We start from the raw sequence: 21577 nt of genomic DNA, 5'->3' as shown, positions 1-21577 counted from the left end.
GCGCGCAAACTTGCCTCATATTAAAAGCGTGCACGGGAAGTATAATAACGACGACAATATTACTGATTCTTTGCCTCCTTTTATTTTCATTTTCATTTCGTTTCACTCAGTCGTTTTGTTTTTCTTTAGTTTTTACGAGACAACTTGTTTGCAGAAGGGGCATCCGGTGGACTCCCGATGCTCTAACATTGGACGAACTCGCATGCATTTTTTCAAACGATCTCTGCATGCGAAGTTTAAATCAATGCGCGGATATAGAATCCTGCAAGAAGCTTCAAATGGCTGAGGCATAAAAGTGTGTTAACTCTTTCGTACGAAGCAGGCGAGAGAGAGCCGAAAGATCGTAACGTCGAGCTTGACGACATATAAATTATGCCTCGCTGGAGGTTAATCAACCGTTTTGAAAATGGATGAGTGTCAATTACCTCAATTCTAGACGATTTTCATTTCTTTGGTGGCATGGGTCACGCAGTTATGTATGAAAATTTTGATACCGTGGGGAATAAAATACTTGGCTGGCTCATCAGAAGAATATTTTAGTGGACTCTGGAAATGGGATTATCATTTTATCTGAATTTAATTATATGAAATGATAAAATAAAAAACAATATCAGGCGTGAGCTGAAATGTATTTTGACAAAAATAGAAAATCAAGTTAATCCCTGAAACTTCCGCTTGAGATAAAAGTAATTCTTATTCGCATATATCTATCTTTAGATATTTAATATCGCTATGAGAGCACGTATGAAGTATGAGACGAAGATGGTGATAAGGCCTTTATTAATCGTCGTAAGACGAAGCACAGTTAAGGCGCCGGGATTCCCCGATCGCTCGGCTCGTATGATTTTCTTGAACCCTCTCTTTTTCATATTTTATACACGCGGTAACCTGTTGGGAATTATTGCTCCGCGCACAGACACCATGTAAGAAAAGCCAAGAGCCAGGTGCACGAGAATGTATATCGATACATATTTCTTTTCCTCTTATTCGACTCCGGGAGTGAGCGAGAGGAAAGATCGTTCGCGTTATCGCACGCGAAGCTTCCAAGGCAAACGCGGGGGGGGGGGGGGGGGGGAAGAAAATTCTCATCGTTTCTAACAAGTATGGCGGCTCCGAGAGTCGAAGAATGCAGTTTCATTTCTGCCCCGTATATCTTGGCGCAGCGAACCAGCGGGATCGCAGATTAACCGAGGAAACTACGCTTTAGATTTCCATTTTGCTTGCGCTTTTTCACATTTCGTGCGACACTCGTTCGGTCGTTCGAAGCTGTGACGAGGCTTCGATACCGACGAGTGATGTATTCGTCGGATATTTGTAGCTCAAACACGGATTTCCGGTGCTATTTACCTCTTCACCAATAATTCTATGTTATCTTCGTTCCCAATTGATCAAAGCAATCCATTAATCACTTTTTCGCTCATATCTTTTCAGGTAACATAAGGACGAAAGCTGTACTCGACGTCGAAGCCAAAAGCGGATATTGGCTGACGATCTACGCTCAGGATCACGGGGTCGTACCATTGAACTCCAAATTACAGGTAAAAGTTGGACAAAAGTATCATTCGATCATCGCAGCGCGTCATTGAACTGCTTCAATTTACTTGTATCAACGTAATTAGCCGCACTGCCTTATTTCGTAATCGTTCAGTGCTCAATTAACCTAATTGAATAATTCGCGACGTCCCTGGAATATCTACTACTGTGATCCAATTAATTACCTAACTAATTACCGTCGCGCATTTGGTAATCAACAAGAGAGCCCGATAAATCCGCGCCGTCAATGGAATAACACCCGCGAATTCAATTACGATATCGATTAAACTATTTATTGGCGCTTGCTCAACGAATCGACCTTCTTTTTCCAGAAGCTTATTCATCACTGTTGCACTTGTTATTAGTTTCTATCGTTGCGGTTGACAGTCCTGCTCAATCCGTGATTTCTTATTGCATTTTTTTTTTTTCAATATTTCTCCTCAGATGTATGTCGAAGTTTTGGACGAAAATGACAATACACCGTTGACGGAGGAGCCCGTCTACTATCCTTCTGTCCCGGAAAATTCACCGGCAGGAGTGAGTGTCCTTCGAATTCCGGCATTCGATCGCGACGTGACTCCACAAGAATTTACTTACACGATTACGAGTGGCAATCCGGAAGGTTATTTCCTCATCAATTCGACGACTGGTGAGTCAAGCGTTTTTTCCGAGTTTTTTTCGCCAAATTTCACTTCCAGCAGCTTTCGTTATAAAGAAATAATCCCGGATGAAAAGTCTTCGAGTGTTAACCTTTTTTCGTGCGTCAAGAATCCTTTTCGCTATCAATCCATTTGTACTTTTTCGAATATTCGCTTCTTTGATTATCACCAAATTTGCAATTTAGTGGTGAGCCTCCGTCTCTAAAAAACGTTGGAAAGCCTGACGCTTTATTTTTATCTGTACACAAAGGAACTTCAACGTCCACTATAGACAGGTGCCCTTAATGCAAATGACCTTAATCGACGTCAAGCGTGTGTCGATTCATATTCATCGGTCTTTCAACCTGTTCCGGTGCACACGATTCAATCGCCTTCGATATGAATATTAAAGAAATCGTGGGCTCCTGAAAAATTAATGAAAAAGCGCTCGGGTCTCAGTTTCCTGGATGCAAAGTTGTTTCATTTCAATGACCGTTGATGCTGCGAAGCTTCAAACTCGATGAACAAAATGTCAATTTTCGGATGCCATTCATACTTATATAAAGAATCATTTTGTCACTATTAGTATATACGATCCACAAAGCTAAGTCCCGGAGGTAAATATTTCTTTAGGAGAAAAAAGTAAACAACGAAAAGCTCATATGTGTCCGTGCGGATAAAGATAAAACGGCGCATATAATGATAGTCCGTTGAGGGGAGAGACAAATTCGAACGCACGTGCTACTGCTCGAAGCGTTTATTAAACTACCGGGCTGAGATCCGACGAGCTGATATCTCTTTACTGTATTCAATACAATATTGTACTGCATATGCGTTCGTAGATATATGCATCGATACAGTAAAATATCTCTATGCCCGATACAGTATACGATTCTAAACTCGTTAAGGCATAAATACGTTATTGTCTCGTCCGTGCGTGGGTGCGTCACGCCTTATATTCTATCGCCCTATTCGCTCAGGAGAGAAATCCCTTTCGTTAAATTAATACGTATCCGGTTGCAGATAGTTGCGGATCACGGGCAACCACTTGGAATCTGGTCACTGTTTGAAATTTTACCGTTTTCATTTTGCTCTTGGGGCTCCGTACCATTTTCTAGTATCCTATCGCTTGTGCGTCCGCCTTTGAGAACTTACGATCGATACCGATCTATACTTTGCTTCGAGATTTTATGGTTTTCGACTTCTTTTCGCATTTCGGTTACCGCTTCAATTTTTTCAATACCGACGCTCCACCAATGGACTTATTTAAATATTCGATACGATGATCGGGAATCCGAGCACGAGATTCGAGCTCTTCGATTTTCTATTTCCCGATGAAAGTCTCACGGTAACAAGATTTAAGGATTAGTCGATAGAAATGCAAATATTTTTACGGGAGAGCAAAAGTGCAAGGGTGTAAGAGAAATTGCACAATTGAATTCGAGCTTTTTCAATCATTTCTCATTCATTTCATTCCTTTTTTCAATTCGATTTATATATTCCAAATATTTTGTCTTCCATACTGTGTATCGTGGGATTTCCGCGGAGACTCGGGTATTGGATTTACGCTGTTGTCCGATTATTGATTTTAACTCGAGATTCCAAAGGCGAGTATTACGAATTAATCGGTACTATGAACGAAAAAGAGAACGCGGCAAGCAGCAGAACGACAAATCCGTTGGAGGTTTAAGGCGCGAATAAAAAAACGTGCGGAAAGCTTCGATCGCTGCCATAATGGCGAAGCGTGACTCGAGAGTATACAACAGGAAAAGATGCACGAGTGTACGACAGCGAAGAGAGACGTAGCCCGTTCGAGACTTTTGCGCGTTTGAAAGCTCGCGAAAACGCTTAGCTGCAATTTGCTGAACGAGATGTTTTTCGATTTCACTTTTGTACCATCGAGATGAGAAAAACGTTTCGGCATTCTGCGAGCTCTGTGTAACGTACTAAAAGAATTTCTATCTGACAATTTTTCGATCTCTCTTCAGTTAATAAAACAAGCTCGAATCAAAGCCTATGAAAATTGCAGTTGAACAAACACATATTCGAACATGAAAAATTAGCTTAGCGGAGTTCGAGGAATAAAAATAAAACAAACAAATTCTTGCCCAATTGGAACCGAGCCCGAATTTTTTATTTATTTTATCAATCGTCGAAAAAATACAAAAAATAACTGCATCGAGCGACCAATTTCGAGAGACACTCATAAAAAATATAAAAAAGAATGTCAGGGCGTAAAACGAAAATACCTAACTGTATATATAATGCAGAATTGGATCAATATAACAAAAGCGTTTAGTCGTTATTTTTATATCCGAGTCGTTGGCTGTGTATCTATTCGCGTTGGAATCTACAGCGAATGAAAAAACGATGTCCCCTTCGACGATGCAGATCCCGTTGACACACCGTGCGGTTCTCGGATGGAAAAGTTGGAATAAAAATGAATAAAAAAAACAACAACAACAACAACAACAACAGCAATAAAAAACAACAAGGAATTAAAAGTAACAGCATAAAAATAACCCCATTGTGATCTCGTGCTCTGTCGAAATTCAACAAATAAACAAAATAAAAATATACCGAATACAATCGATCCAACGAGGGTGTGAGGAGGAGCAATAAAAATAAAATCGACGAATCCTGTATTGCTCGACACGTGGATGGACTCGGATAATAGGGTACTAGCAAAAATCTCGCTTGATTCTACAGTGATAGAAACCAGAGGTAAGTGGAAAAAAAAAAAACAAAAACTAAACAAACCCAGAAATAAAAGGAAATAAAAATTGCGTGAGTATACACGAGTGAAACTCCGAGTGAGCGGCAAACACATTTAAATAATTGCTTTTCGCCGACGGCAACATCCACTGCGGTGTTCTATTTCTCCTTTATACGTATCCCACTACCTGGCAAACGAGAGATTCCGTACATAGGAGAAAAAAAATAAATTTACAAATGAAAAAGAGTGGGAACAAACGGCGGGGAAAAGGTGAGAATGAAAAGGCTGGTGAGGAAAAAATGTCGCTTATTGGGAATCAAAAGTAGTATCTCCGCAAAACTAATCACGATATTACGAAATTGTGTTCCCCCTGTACGAATAGCTTGCTCGCTATATGTCGGAAACAAATTCGCGCGGGACAAACTCCCTGACTGAACATGTTTCCGAAACACTCGTCCCAACTTCACCCCACCGATCCCATAACCCACACGTTCTCCTCTCGTCGCCATACCTATAGAGATCGCTCTTCCACGAATTTCCCGTTGAGAGACAAACTTTTTTCATACTCAACATATATGTATGCATACATTAACCGGGATCAAGTTTTTTTGCGGTCGTGCCGGTGGGAAATTCATTTTGATATGAAACCAGACAGCTACATCAGCGAAGCTCTTCTCCTACTTTTTAGGTTGCTGCTTTTGCCTCGATTTTATATCGCATTTTTCAAACTCCTTCGCTTCTCCTTGTATCGCTTCGCTGTTTTTGACTCTCTTACATCGCGAGTTTCAAGATTATGGAAGCCTCTCACGTCCCAATCGAAACATCAAAATCTCCCGGACTCGATTCTCTTTTTTTGTAAAAAGAATACAAAAAACTTTGTTCTTAAAAAGGTGAAAGTTTGGAGCTACCCTTTCGGCGTAGTAAATCATGATTAAACGATACGCGCGAGTCGCTCTATTTCACATTTCATTTCCTGAAGCAATTTTATCTTTAATTGAAAAATAATGTCGAACCATTAAGGAAATAGTAATAATAAGCCCGTTAACGTATTCACAAAAAGACACAAATTTTATTGACCCGCTACGCTCATGTCATAATCGACGGGGAATAATGTGCCGGATGATTTTATTCTCGAACGATTCACATCTCCTCGTGGTAAAGTTCATGAAGCGCAAGTTTAACGAGCTCGTATAGATCGCGTGCTGATTTAGTCGGGTATATTTCTGAATGCTTATGGGCAGCGTGCTAATGAAAAAAAATAAAAAATAAAATAAATAAGGAAGCGGAGTATTTGAAGAAAGAAGAAAAAAATGTTTTGCAGATGCTCCAGATGCAAGATGTTCCCATTATTTTTCGATCGTAAATCACGATGTCGAAGCATCCGTGATCCCGATACTGTCACCCGGAATCGTTAAAGTTCCAAGGGCAAGATCGTAAATATATTAGTTTCGCGAGTTTGTGAGTTTACGTTCTCGGTCAGTTCTCTCTTGAGTTTCTGTGTTGCCGCGACCGGCTTTGTATAAATCAAAAGTACGCGAAGCTCGAGACACGCGGTTACACCCACGGGAGAGGCCGCCCCTTATCAACTTTTTGCAACTAACGAGAGTTACGTATTACGACGGCGTTGAGGAAGTTGAGGTTGTAAAATGTCCTTCACATGTGCCCGTTAAATAACGATTAAGAAAATCATGACCGTGGTTTCATTCGACCTTCGATTTCAGATAAGATTAAACACAATGTTGTAAAAAATGCGAAACTTGAAACGCCGCCTTCGATGTTTTCCGAATGTTTTGCGACTTTAGTTTGCCGGTCCTTTGATGTTTCTTGAGAAGTGAAAAATTCTTATCAATAGCTCGTTATTTATAACCATGAAATTGCGTTATGGAAATTTGCAATATGCTAATTGAACACGATGAATTACTCATGTAAACAAATGGCACGAAACGCAATTCGAATTATGCGAGATCCGGCTCTAACCTAATTAGTTAAATTCCGATTCAATACTATCTAAATATAGGCTACGATGTCACCGAACCAGAATGAATAGAAGCCACATCAATAGGATTTGCGTTATGTTCAAATGGGTCGGCTGCTTTCGCAATTTGCCCACTCCAAACTCGAGAACGAAGGGGCTTCATCACTCGGTTGCTGGAGGATCAAAATAAAGGGTTAATTTTAGCGTTGAATCCTCTGTTACAATATCATTTCAATAGAAAATACATCTTGTGCTTTTAATTAAAAAGTATACATTGCTCATCGATCATCGAACCAAAAAAGAAAATGAAATCGTACTGCATTAAGCTCGTTATTCATTGACCTGCATATTTCAAGAGTTTCATCTCGTCTATTTAAATACTTCTACGTCGGGCATTGATTCTCGTTTCTAAAATTTCATGTTCTCTTTGTTCCAGGACTGATCACGACGAGCGGTCGAAAACTTGATCGTGAGAATCAAGCTGAGCACGTTCTCGAGGTGAGTGTATTTCATAGTGCTTCCCTTTCGCGAATAATCTTTTTAATGTTAGAAACGAAAAGGTGAATCAGCCTCATTTTTCACGCGTATGAAAACACAATTAATATTTCCTAAGCACGAAAGCTAATCGACCAGAAAAGGTCTCGATGGTTTCGATCATCTGCTGTGAAATTTAAACTTTTCTTATGCAAATTAGTCCCCATTCAATGACTGAATTTTTCTTCTTACTCTGCTGCGGTTTTCCTTAAGCTCATAATCCATAAAGACTCTGTCTTCAGTTGCGGCAACTTCTTTGAGGAATTTGACTAATTCCGACATCAATATAAACCCCTGACTCTAACGTCGATGTCTAAGTCAAATCAGCTGACGATGCGTATACCTCGAACTCTCCTATCCACGTACAGACACCTACCTAACAGCTCAACAGTTTACAGCAGTACAGAATAGCCATTCGGCGTATATACTTATGCGACATATATGCCAATTGCGTAGCTAGAGCTTCACAGTATCGTGTTCATGTACATACTCTGAGGCAAAGCCCCAGCAAGCTCAGGGATGAAAGGGTTTTCGTCGTTCTTCCCCGAGCGAAATATAGTGGAGCCCATCAGACGTAAGTACGTACGAGGCGTTCCGTCTCAAAACTATCAGAGCCCAGACCTCGAATGTGAATTCTTATTCGTTCTCTCACCAACTGCTTCTTCGTTACGAAGAAAAAAACTGCGCTTGACGACCAGCTCATTCGAATCGTTTCGATATTTCTCGATCCACAAACTGTGGACTTCGATCGATCATGACTTTTTTGTTTTCATCTCAACTGCGACGCGAGTATATGAAAAATGAGTGAAGATGCGAAAAAAATAGAATTCGTTGAGGAATTTTAGAGGATTTTTAACTCCAAACACTCCAAAGTCAAGGTCCCTTTTTCTCCAATAAAACATGCAGGAGGCAAACGCGTTTTTGATTACCGTGGAAAGAAAAATCGGAGTTTGTTCAGAGCGGAGTATATTGTACAGAAATTCTGGAAGCAATGCGCAAGAAGATGCGAACCGGATGAGTCGTAGATGGAGAGTTATGATTAATGGGAACGTCGAATTCAACCCTCGACCGAAGTAATGCTGAAAGGATGAGAAATTCCATCATTATATACACACGAGTTGCTGTGTACTTGCTGCGAGTGTAACCGGGAACGACTGAAATGTCGTAGTTCTCAGAGTACAAACACCTTCAATTAATTAAATTAACAAAACGAGCCAGCGTCTCGTTTGATGACGTTTTCGATGAAAGACAGAGCGTTGGTCCTTGCACAATTGCGCAAATTGTCGAGGTGTTACCCAGTTTCCACTCCGCCGCTTATATTTCATAGTGACGAAATTAGTCCGGAGGCAAATGTTTCCTCTCTAATCAGGATCCAACGGGTCGAGCAGTTCGCATCGTATTCGCAGAGAGGAGCCTCTTTCTGGTCGGTAATAAAATCAAACTCCACGAGTATCTCGAAAAAAAATGTTCCCTCTATCTCGTTTGATGAGTGCACCATTTTTAGTGTTAAACATTGAATAAAAGGCGTGGCTTTGCCCGAGCAGAGGATATTGACGAGAAAATAATAACATTCCTCCGGCTCTAATCGAGCCGCGCTGCAAATAGAAGCAACACGAATATCATCGGTTTTCTCTTGGCAAATAAAATGCCACTGATGCGCAAATCGAATCGTTTTATAGTAGAACTAATAAACGCTCGCCATCGTCCATTTTTCATTGGTTTCCTCCTGCGGATACCCGCTCATTTAGCACGGGCTGCCCAATGTATAACGTGAGCAAAGTGTTTAGACTCTTCTCGCGGTCACGAGGGACGAACGGTAATTATAAATCCGTATTATCTACGAGTTCAATTATCATAAACCACCCGAGACGACAGAAAGAGAGGTAATGAAGAATATATATCTTTGCGCTAGAGTGGCCGATAGCATCGTCGAACTGTAGCTACATCATCCGCGCAACACACGTATACATGGCAAACTTGGAGCTCTCGGACCATCATTCTTACCGTTATACCGCCATTACAGCCACTCGACTATGCGCAACAGAAAGATTTTCGACGCGTATATATCTTACTCCGGCTTTATATACAGCTAGTCCTGACCTAAGGCTTCCCTTGGCTTACAATATGAGCGTGAGGTCAGGAAAAGAGTCCTTTAAAAGAAAAACTTGTTTACCGATAAATTCACGAGGGTTTTATTTCAGGAAGGTGCACTAGCTTCCAAGTCTATTTTCTTTTGAATTTCATCTTTTTCGCTACTGTATTTCTATCGTAGAATAAAGATCGATCAATGGGGTTGGGAGTGTAATGATGGGCAATGTTGATCGGATCTCTGGGTATTCTGCGTTTGTCGAAAACAAGACTTGACATCGGTAAAGACGATTTTGCAGCACCGAGTATTCGGACGTGCTAATTTAGTCGTGACGAGATTGAATTTTCGTCGAGTCCATTTAATCGAGTGGGTTGGTTTGTGCTCCGAAGCGAAAAGTTTCGTTCGGTAGTCGTGACAGGAAAAATCCTCATTTTCGTCTTAGCCCTTAGTCGCATCAGCACTAGCTTCGTTTCAACCTCATACCTTTGGTCTATTTAATGTTGAAATGAGAAGGAAAATCGTATCGTGCTTACTGAGATTGAAAAGTAAGATGAGAAACACGGGCGAAAAGAGGAGAAAGAAAGAGAGAGAGAGGAAAAGCTCTCGAGGGGACTTGCGAGAGTACTTCGTAGGAACGGGTCAAAATGGATGGCGAGAGGTGAACGGTGGAGCTACTGCAGCTGTTGGTTCGTTGGCCAGGAATAGGGGGTTGGTTGACAACAGGGATTTGCCGGGTAAATGGGACATAATATATATAGGAAAGTTGGCCCACCGTCGGAAATTCAGGATACGCGCAAATACGTCGTCTCGGGAAGGCACGATGTTGAAGAGGGTGGGTTTTACTCAACGGGGCGAGCACACACCGCAAGTTTTCCCGGAAGTACGTCACTCGTAGCCAAACTCTGCGCTGTATACCGAGCGCGTCCAATGCCCCAGGCGTTAATCCTCGCTGCAGTAGCTTCTCAGTGTCTGCGAAGCAGTGTCTGCTGGTGTTCTTCGAGTAACTGTACAGTTCAACGGAAACTTGATTGAAACGTAGTAAATAAGCTACCACTTGCCACTTTATCCGCGATAAAATATTGAACGTTCACGTGCTGCTTGCTTACCGCTCAGCTTCGAGCAGTACTTAATCAAAAGTCAAGCTTGCACAAGCCCTGCCAAGTTTCGTTTAAAAATATTTCAATACTTTCTCATTCAATTACCACCTCTTCATTTTCCTTCACAAATTTAACAGAAATCTCGTAATGCACAGGCCAAACATATACGCTTTTTAAGCACCAATGAAAACTACCTCGAGAGTGCAAAGTTTCGATGTAAAGAAACAATAAAGAAAGCGCGATAGAAAAACGAGAAGTTTCGATGAGAGCAATAGAATCGTGAGCGAATGGCATGAGTAACGACACCGCTCATTCCCATTCGCTTCTTTTCTCTATCAGCACGCGAACGGCACGTACATAAGTTTGGCTCTTTGCACTTAAATTTCTCGAGTACGCGTTAGAAGGAAGCGCCCCCTCACGGCCGCGTGAGGCAACGTGGTAGAACGCAAAGTAGAAACAGCGCCCTTGGCTTATTCGACTTAATATAGCGAGCCCAGCGAAAAAAATTGTAGCCGGGAAAAACTTACACCGACAATTGCACACTTTTATATATTAATATATATAAATATATGTTGAACAGGTAGTTCCGCAGACGAAAACGAGAGTCTTGATCACAAAACTTCTTCGCTCCTTGTAGCAGTATCAAATGCGTCAGCTCCTCTACACTCTTCGAAAACCCGTCCGAGAGAGTTTTCAACGAATTTCACGCCAACGATTCTTCTGCAGTTCAATCGAGGCTTTCTCACTCGAGAATTCGCTTCCTCCACTCCTTTGTTCTCGTATATATATATATAACAAGTATTCCGAAGCTTTTCTTTCCTTCCGCTCTCCAGTACCTCCAATTTTACTATCTTATCCTCTTTTTTTATTTCACCATTTTCTCTCTCGCTCAGCTCTCCATTACGCGTCTGTTTGAATTGCTTGCTGCAATCGTTCGTTTGCTTCCCGTGTCTTTTTGTGTTCTCCCATGTTCCTCACCTGTATATTTTGTTGCTAAAAATGTTGCACTTTCGTCGTACATATATGTGGAGCTGTATATTCAATATAAATTGTTCATTGAGATCGAGTAATGAGATGCAAAAGTGGCATATTTTACCAAGTTCATGGGACGAAAAAGCGAGAGAGGGGGAGAGGCTGGAGACGTGATAAAATGGTGGAGCTAGAGGAACAACAATAATTGAGAACAGAAAATATGAAAACGATTTTCCACATATAGCATTGTTCGAGAAGTTTGTTTTACAATTTTTCTTTTCCGTTAAATTTTCATCGTTTCAACGTAAAATCAAATACGTTAAGAGAAGTTGCTGCGCATTGGATAGAATAAGTATTGCAGCGAAATATTTTCGTTCGCTTTTTCTATGCTTATTTTGAGATCCTGTCCGTCAGTAATGAGTTTTTTTCCCCACTTTTATTTCAATCAAAAACGCCATGCAGCCAGTGTGAAGTCTGCAGGGAAATCGATTTAAGATGAGATCAATTTCGCGTTTCTTTCTATCTCGGTCCCACTCATCTGACGGGGATGAACCTTTAACGATAACCGAAGAGTTTGGTATCGACTGTGGAATATTGAATTGCTCCCGATCTAAAGGCGATGGCAATGAGGAAATGGATAAGAGAACGCCGGATTCCTTGGAGAGCATCTTCAACGTAACCGTCATCATCTTCTATAAATTAAAAAAGTTCTCTCCTCTAAGACTGCAGCCAGATATGAAATACAATTCAAAATATCGAAACCACTGATAAACAGCACTAGGGCCTTCGGACGTCAACGACAATATTTCTTAACATTTGTCACTGCATCTATAGGCAACGGTTTTCTGATCATTAAGGTAGTTTCGTATGTACACGTACGAGCTAAAAGTTTGGGCCGCGGCGTACAATGAAATCCAATGCTTTGTCGGCTACACGGTTTTGTCAAAACTTGAACACTCGGCCTGTGCTACATAATCACGCCTCCTGCACGAATAGGTCTCTTACGCACATATAGAAAGTGGCGCTGTAATCGGGGCAACAATGCCATTCTCCAGTATTACCGTAGAGTCGAGCGTCAAAGTGTCAGTTTTTCCCGAAATCTTATTGATTCATCAGGAAATAAGTTAAAAAGTGTTCAAATGGCAATTCAATCGAGAAAGGTCACGTAAAATTAACACGCTTCATCAGTCGCTATATCCGAAACTAGATGGCCAAAAATTCCCATTTTCATTAATATTAATCCCACGATAGTACTGAATACACGACTGGTTTTATTTTCAAGTCGTAAGATCCGTTTAGAGTCGGTAACAAAAATGTAAACAAAATGATATCCAGCGACGTCTTAAGTACAGGCATCGCGTATAAAATGACCCATTTTTAATCGCGAATATTTCGAAAACTGAATGGTGAATCGATTTGAAATTTTGACAATCGGTCTGTGAAGGTTATTATTGCACCATATTTGAATTTTAGCCGATTCTTAAAAATTTCAACAAAAGTACAAAAGTACATGTTTTTGCGACACTAAATGCTCGATATTCGTAGTTCGTATATCTTCGATCAAATGAAAAGATTTGAAAAAACCTGAAAGAAGTGCAAGTGGAAGTCGATGACATTGCCAAAAAAAACCATTTGGAAGAATCACTCTAAAAATATCCACAGACTTTATTGAGCTGACAAGATATACCTAAATAATAAAATTTTTGAAAAATCGATATCTGCACGAAAATTATAACGCAGCTACCACCTTCTTTATTTGATGAGATCCCAATTTACGATTACGAATGCAAAAATCCTGCTGCGGTATCATATTAAAATATCGTTCTCGAATAACCAAACATTCGTTACGCTAATCATGCCAACCGTGCGCGTACATGAAGACCATTTTGGATTCCTGCCTTATAAAATATATCCTACAATCGTTAATGATAAATTCGAAACCGCATAAAAACGTATCTCATGATAAGCTGCAAAGCATGAAACTATGCAGATAAAAAGTACACGCGTCTGTTGGTATTTCGAGAAATACTGAGCACATATTCCTCCGAAGACTGAAGACATATTTCTCAAAGGGAATATTCCGCATGGTAATATGCACGCGTTATACGTATGTTATACATGAATATTTCAATCGCAAAAGCATGAGACTCGACAATCCTTGAGGTGCATCAAAGATTGCATGCAAATGTACACCTTGCCTGCTATAAACATACGCTTTCATAACACACCATAAGAAACCTGTGTAAGAGAGCTGCTGCTTGTCTCGAAGAGTTGTTTTATAATACTCTTCTCTGTGCTCTCCCCTGTTGCTGTTTACGCACCGATAATATCACCAAGAAACTATATTACCATTATATTCACGACGGGAGATTATATTACTTCGCGTTCATCTCTTACATAGACGACGTGAAAGGGCGAGGGAGAGAGAAATGGATAGAAGAGACGATGCAAGAACTTTGCTGCATGCAAATTTTCATTGTTCCAGGCTAAACAGAGCGTCCCGATCGCGTTACAGCTACGAAAACGATTTACCGAATGCAATGTTCCTCTTTTTACAAGGTGTTCGTATAATAACGAGGGCTCAAAACGACGGAGTATTTGAGTGACAAAAAATAGCCTGGATTTACGTTCGAGGGGCTGGAAATAATAAAAAGTATCGAATACCGAACTCTGACTGATAAATCCCTTAATTTCACTGGAATTGAATAAAATATAGAAATATGCAAATTTGAACAAAAGTATCAACCTGGAATCTGCATTTTATCACGAAAAAAAAATCGGTCGCAAAACCCGGTAATAATCGCGTCTACGTGATAAAAAAAACACGTCATCAAACGCCAGTGAATTGAGATGGAATCGTGCTCACGGTGTGCTATATTTTCGTATCAACCAAATCGTATAAACGTATGAAAAATATTTGTCCTCCATTGGAAATCACTCTATCGTTTTATCAGGCTTTATATACTGGAGAGCCGGCTTTATGCGTAAAATAAAAATTCTACGGTTATGAATATTTGTGATGGAAAAAAATTTGCACAAAAATGAGGCGAAAATATCTACTCGGACTCTGGTCTTTCCAGTAGGATTCAGAGACTGTTTGTACGCGTGCACTCACACAGCGAACGTTTGAACATCTGTATGCGCCAGTGCATAGATGCGTTTTTCACCAGAGATCGAGCTTACATTCGTGGAGAACTGGTCCACAGTCGCGACCATTGTACACATGCACAGGGGGTCCAATAAAAGCGTGTGGAAAACAGTAAATCGGTTGTTTGCAATTCACGTGAGACTGATGGGATTTGTTCATGATACAAACACTTATCGATTTCGTTTCATCTCCATTTGCCATTAAAAATGACGTCGACATACAACCAATAATATTTTACTCCGATATTTGCATTTTTTCTGTAACGAATGGGCGTTACATACTAACTACAAGTGTCTACTTTGAATAGAAACCTCCATTGGTTCTACTGCTTTGTTCGTGGCGAAATACCAATCCATCAACGTCCACACATTCTTGTTGGACACCCTGTACACGTGAGGCTGTGGTAACGTGGTCTTAAGGTCAAACTATATTTTCTAGAGCTAGTTGCTTTTACACCGACCGTATATTCCTTTAACGAGAGCTGAATTCCTGGCGCTCGCGTGTGTGAGGATGCAAGAGTTGGTGGCAGTGCGTGGTGAGAGTTATCTCGCCAGACTATACGGACCGGACGGAAAGTATTTTGTATGGATTCAGATTCGTATGAAAAGTTGTGTATCAATGGACGTTTTTCGAATGTGAATGTTCATGAGACATTTATCAAGATAATTTCATTTCTCACGTTCAATACCTTCCATTTGTCCGAATTGTTTTGTAGATTATTTCATTAAGGACGCTCAAACTTTTATCTATATAAAAGCTCAAGTGTGTTATAATAAGATTGAACTTCTTGAATTATTGAAACGAAAGTGACAAGAATGAAATAGTTCGCTGCAAAAATGTGAGGAATATTTATTTTTATAACTTGAGAAAAATAGAGCTCAGTTTGCACAGAAAAGACTTAGTTAAACCGCGTTCTTCTTAACGTGCCCGCGTAGTATATGGTGTGGCTAACCACGAAGCAGCCTTAAACTGAGAACTCTCGTGTTGCCACCTGGTTGCATCGCCACAGAATCTTTATATTAATCGCCACGATTTTTCAAATTCTTTCGTGTTCCGTTGTGACGCGGGTATGTATGTATATTCCGGGTCGATTCCTCACCTGAATAAAAGCCAGTTGCAAAAGGTATTTTCGCCGCAATGCTTTACCGCAAGCATTAATAATGCTGGTAGCTTCTCGCACTCTCGCTTTCTAGCTTTTCGTTGTACACCTCGAGGAAAAGGAATTTTTCTATTCTCATATATTATACACCTCGCCCGTGTGTAATATATGCTTTTCACGAGAATTTCCCGCAAATTTCTTGGCCATTCGGGCCAAGCAAACGGACCGGGGGGCTTGGAAAAATATCGAGCTTAGTCAGCGTCTTCGCGAATTGCTCGGGAAATATAAGTTCCAAGTCTGATGTGGTTTCGGGCCAGCAGCGAATGAGGATGAAGCGCGCGGTGCGGTGCTCTGCAAGGATATTATTATTCATATGTAATATCTACCGTCGTTTATTCCCGTCATGCTCGGTGAAAATGAAAAAAATAAATTAATGAGACTGCAAGCGTTTTAAAAATAATTGGAAAAAATAGTCTCTCTCAACGACACTATATTTGCTGATTTAAATTCAATTTCCTCATTCGTGTAATTATATTTTATCGATTTAACAGCTCTTCCTCGTCTTATGAAGAAGCTGAAAGACCGGGAGCATAGTGATTTTGGTGGTGCTTTACGGTAATATAGCACACTGCGGTTGACAAGCAATTAGTTTCGAGCGTAAGCATAGTTACAGCAATTGTCTGAAGTAAACTCTGTTTCGAAGACGAGATTTTGCGTCGTACTTAATGCAGTTGATTTGTTGGTGGTGTATATGTTTGAAAGTTTCAAGACCTTGGGGCAACGATCACCACCGTAAGTACTCTGTTATTATATTTCATTCCCCTTTTATTACAGTGTAAACAAGCAAACTTTCGTATCGTCAATATTATCCACGGCCTGCTCCGCGATCTCTTTCCATCTCGCCTTCCTTCCTCCGTATCTCTTTTGTCCTTCTTTTTCTGTCGTTGACACAGAAGTATATTATCCGAAGTTGAGAAAAAAGTTTTCCATCTTCGGCCTGCATGGAAACTCCGTCAAGCGAATAAAAGTGAAAAGAAAATAATGACGAGGCGGACGCCGGCCGAATAGAAGAGCTTTTTCCATTCATCTGAAAACTCCTTGCATATACCTCCGCAGTTCGATCGATATTTAATCGAAATTCTGAGCGCACTTTTCTTAAATTATTCTCGCAATCATCCGGCCTGTCACACGCTACGTTGACTCCGCTATCGCGTACACTTTTTTTTTACTGCTTTGTTACGAAATCGTTCGAGCATTAATCCACTAGTTATTCAACGCTGATTTCCGTCTTGTTATGAAAAAATCTCGTCGAGATAGGCAAAGATTACCGACATATAGGTCACCGCTGAAATAGTTCAGTCCTGTGACCCGCGCCAATTTTCTTGCCGCCTTCGACCCCATCTACTAAACATATACAAATATAGACGTAGAAAAATCGCAAACTTAAGAAATACCGAGAAAAAATGTCGACAAGTTCGCCTCCCGGCTAATCTTTCGGATCACCCTTCGCTTCAAAGCTTATTCTATCGAGCACTGTTCGTGTCTTTTCAGCAGCGGTACATGAAATAATACAGCAAAAGGGCGTAACTCCGATGGTTTCTCGTCTTAAGTTACACCCTCTCGTTTATTCGCGCTCTCGCGCTGTATGCACACGATGCATTTGACCCTGCGAGCGACGTTCACTATTCAAACGTTTACAAGAGAGGGATATAACGTTTATCTATAAAACCGAGCTCGAACGACCATACGCTTAACCTCACCATAAGCGTTTTCCAATCGGTAGCCGGCGGGGAACCGGCACTCCACGGTAGGGGAAGACCCAACGGTCTTTTCGCCCTGTATTTGCTCCCAATACGAAAAATCTGCATACCAATGACATCCACTTTACCTGCACGCTCGATCTCTCGAGCAAAGGGACTTTTCGCTGCGATCTAGAACGATCTTGCAATCGAACAGACTTTGCACTCTCCTTGTATCTTCGATTGCGCAGAAAAGCCACATTTTATTCGAGAAACATCAAATGTTGGCATAATTTACAGATTTTTATTTTCAAATCTTATACGTTTAGGGCTAATTCGTTTCAAAGCATTTGCTACTTTTGTTTGACTCAATATTCCAATATTAGCAATATTCTCAAAATAAATGTATACGCATCCAGGAGATTCTGAGCACTGTACGCGGATGAGCTGATTTTCATTAGATTCTTCCATAATTTGATCATTCGCGAAAGTGAAGTTCACTCATGAGAAATATTTTCAATAGATTTTCAATAATTTTCGATTTTTTCGTAAATTTACAGAATTTATCATCAATCGGAATCCGTCAATTCGATAATTATTCATCTCTTTCAAGTAAAATTTATCCAAACATAATTCACTTCAATAATGCCGAGTAAGCTCCATTCCTATGAATGTACACGAACAGAAACATATCGAGAAAGCGAGAGAGATATAGCTGTTGCAATAATTGTAGAGAAGAGTGACGTAAAGCCGATACCGCGAGGGCAAGATCTTTCACGCTGTTACAATTCGATAACAGAAAGCTTTCTCTGCTGGCGAGTCTGTGCTGGAGCAGTCAATGGGTTCTCTCATCTCGTTGGCTCGTCGAAAACAGTTAACCTGAGTGAGAAGCGAAGAGAAAATTATATTGAAAGGATGAAATTCTGTGGTTCTGTAAAGCAGGAGCAGCAGGCTCTGTATGCGAATAAACTGTGCCAGGCAAAGAATAGAATGCCCTAATCGATTTGCGGTGTACAAAAATATTCTTATAAATTCTCTGCTCTGTAATTTGACAGGGCAGGTGCTGATGTTGCCTCCTTCGTGATATTTCAAAGAACGAAAGCCGAAGGTATCCTTATAGCCGAGTTCCAGAATTGAGCAGCTGATCGAACGAAATGATTGCTTCTCGAGTCGAATTCTGCATCCGAGGGAGCACAGTGCAAAAGTCCGAACAGTCATGGAATCGATCTACTTGAAAGAATTATTTCGAACCTTGGCCATTCTTCGGTTCTTCTTTGCTGCTCATTTGATTTTTTATTTTTTCTCATCCCAGACGCCAAAATGTTTCCGTGACGAGCAGAAGGACACGATTTTCATGATCCACTCCGTAATACACGATGCGAGTCGAGCCCTTTTGTTCGCCAGTAGTCAATGTTCCAAAATTCTTCTCCCTATTTTCCTCCGGCGAATTATATAGCTGGCCAGAGCCCTCAATATCACGAAGCAGAAGACGGTGGCCTCAAATAGCATATCTGTATGCGTAGGCTCCGAGGCGAATCGTCGAAGCCCGAAGATAAATGCCGGTAGCGTGTGTAGGCCGAGGTCTGAGCAAATTTTTGCTCTCTCGGATGATTCTCTCACCATAAAAGAGCGGTAATAGTGTGTTTGCCAAGACGCTTATTTCGCCCTTGGCGGGCCGAAGAATTTTCTTGAAGAAAGGATAATAGCGCGCATTCGCCAAGGCTAACATAAAAATGAACGAAAAAAAAAAAAAAACGCAGAATGGCAGGATAAAAATGATCGCTTTCTTCAGCCTCTCTGAGTCACCAATGAGTATACTTATTTAGAGCCCTTCGCCAAGCCTCCGAAATCATCTTAACCTTTCGTTTAAAATGAAATTATGCATTGCGCGAGAGATATGAAACGACAGTTAATAAAACGTATCTTTGCAGCTGGAACGCATGCAATTTTATGTATTTAAGACATACAGTTTGTGCTGCAAACTATTTCCACGATCATTCGAGTGAGTTATATAAACCCGTTGAAACTCCCAAACCAGCGGTTTAATCACTGCGAGGAGACCGGTAAACACTCCTTTAGTGAACAATATACGTATACATTCATTCGTATACACACTTATACAGATATAAACCTATAAGTAGTGTTTGTACGGTATACACTCGCGTGAGTAAAAGTTTGAGCTTCCCTCGTACCGTTTCAAGCACCGCGCATCACTTTCCTACCCTTGCAAAACTTTCCTCTTCCGTACGTATATGCGTCTATGTCTGTATCTCTATGACCAAGACTAATAGCGTTTCCACATCGAGTTTTCGGTAAAAAATCAGCCTCGTTCGTGTGGCTGCGTGTATTCGTGCATATACACGTCAATTTGGCTACGTGTGTTTGCATCCCCATCACTGAGAAATACCGCAGTGAAGAGGGTTAACCTAACTGGACCGTTTACAGCCGAGATCTTCCCTTGGAAAACGAACTTTGGCTAACCCTAATTCACTGCACGTGTTAGACATGCACCATGGAAAATGTAACGTGTGTGCTCTCTCTCTCTTTGCTCTCTTTCTACACTCTTCGTTTCTAGAAGCTTTTCCTCCAAGACATTGAATAATACGACAAGCTCTTCCTGCATTTAAGAAGATCGATTTCCACGTGTGGATGGTGCAGTGAAACCACTAGAAGTAGAAAACATACTCGTTTCCTTCCAATAACTTCTCGTAATAGCGAGTCTTGACACTCGAATAAAGATTCAAACGAGTCGAGCGAAACCCTCTTTTTCAGCTTCTTTTTCTCTCTCCTCTGCAGACATTTTCACAGATATTTTCACTCGCCGACTGTTCGTTTTAATTTAATAGAAACTTTTTGAAAGGTTCGTTGAATCATTTAATTTTCATTTTTAATCTAGAAAGGTGTGACGGTGGTACAGAAATTTTATTCTTTATTGTATAGCACAACGAGGTAGTTCTCCGATCGTATTCACCAGCTTTTTTTTTATCAACTTTATTAGAATTTTTTTTACGAATTGTTCCGAGTGGGACTGGCATAAATCAAAGAATTCATTTTGGTGTTTCGAGTATACTTTGACAAAATGTTCTCCTTACCAATGCGGAAGGAAAGTGAATCGTATTCAAGAATTAGAGTTCAATATTTTGATTCTCCTGTTTGATTACTTCCACGCTCAATCGATGCGAAACAACGAGGGAAGAATTTAGTGAATCGGTGATTAAACAGCGATCATTTTTCACAATCGATTCCAGGTGACAATAAGAGATGATGGAAGGCCTTCTTTATCATCGACAACTCGCGTGGTCGTTCAGGTCGAAGACATCAACGATCACGGTCCAGAATTCGAGCAGAAGTTTTACACAGCGAGGATACCAGCATCGATGGATTCCGAAAAGCCGCTATTTCAGGTAAATTTTTACAAGTTTAATTAAAAATATGAAAAACAAAAAATGAATTTACTCAAATTTTCATGCGTCGCTTTTACGAAATCACTTACCTCCCCCCCGTACAATGTAAAGCACATAGACTGGCTCGATTTGTATGATATCGATATGACCAATTGTACAGCAACAAAAATACCGATCGACCTGTGCCCACCCCAACGCCCTTTGTTAGACTGATAAATTGATGGGTTTCTCCTGTCTCCCTCGTGGATTAATCGAATATGCCATAAATTTCTTTCCATTTTTCAATTTCATTGTAAATTACGTTCCCCTCGGGAAGAGTCCGCTTTTGCACACAGCTTCGAGAAAGGAAATTAAAAATTCTCAATGCACACAAAACATATAGAAGTGCTCGTCAATTATGGCACATTCGTTCCTCCGCGTAGGCTTGCTCCCTGCGATATAAATATATTCTCTAACTCAACCTGCACCACCGATCAGCATCGTTCGAAAAAAGCATTTGTAAGCCAAACAAATGTATCAGTCAAAATCGCAATAAATTCGTTCACATTTTCTTCAGCATTTCAACTGTCACACTGTCGATGCGTACACGCCTTTAGCATCTCTCAGTCACTCACTGGCAGTCAATGATCAATT

At 40.6% G+C, this 21577-nt stretch overlaps 1 protein-coding gene across 5 annotated transcripts in view; it reads left to right on the top strand.

The window, feature by feature from the left end:
* The window catches only part of kug (kugelei), a 284544-nt gene that overhangs the window by 239263 nt on the left and 23704 nt on the right, over positions 1-21577 (top strand). For all 5 annotated transcript variants that reach the window (XM_043411966.1, XM_043411965.1, XM_043411964.1 and 2 more), the window contains exons 3-6: positions 1432-1538; positions 1978-2182; positions 7299-7360; positions 20789-20944. In XM_043411966.1, coding sequence (XP_043267901.1) covers positions 1432-1538; positions 1978-2182; positions 7299-7360; positions 20789-20944 — 530 coding nt within the window. The remainder of the gene's footprint in view (positions 1-1431; positions 1539-1977; positions 2183-7298; positions 7361-20788; positions 20945-21577) is intronic.

This window comes from Venturia canescens, chromosome 2 (assembly GCF_019457755.1).
Source record: "Venturia canescens isolate UGA chromosome 2, ASM1945775v1, whole genome shotgun sequence".
Lineage (NCBI taxonomy): Eukaryota > Metazoa > Arthropoda > Insecta > Hymenoptera > Ichneumonidae > Venturia > Venturia canescens.
The sequence above is the reverse complement of the archived record's forward strand: the minus strand, read 5'-3'. Positions and strand labels throughout refer to the sequence as shown.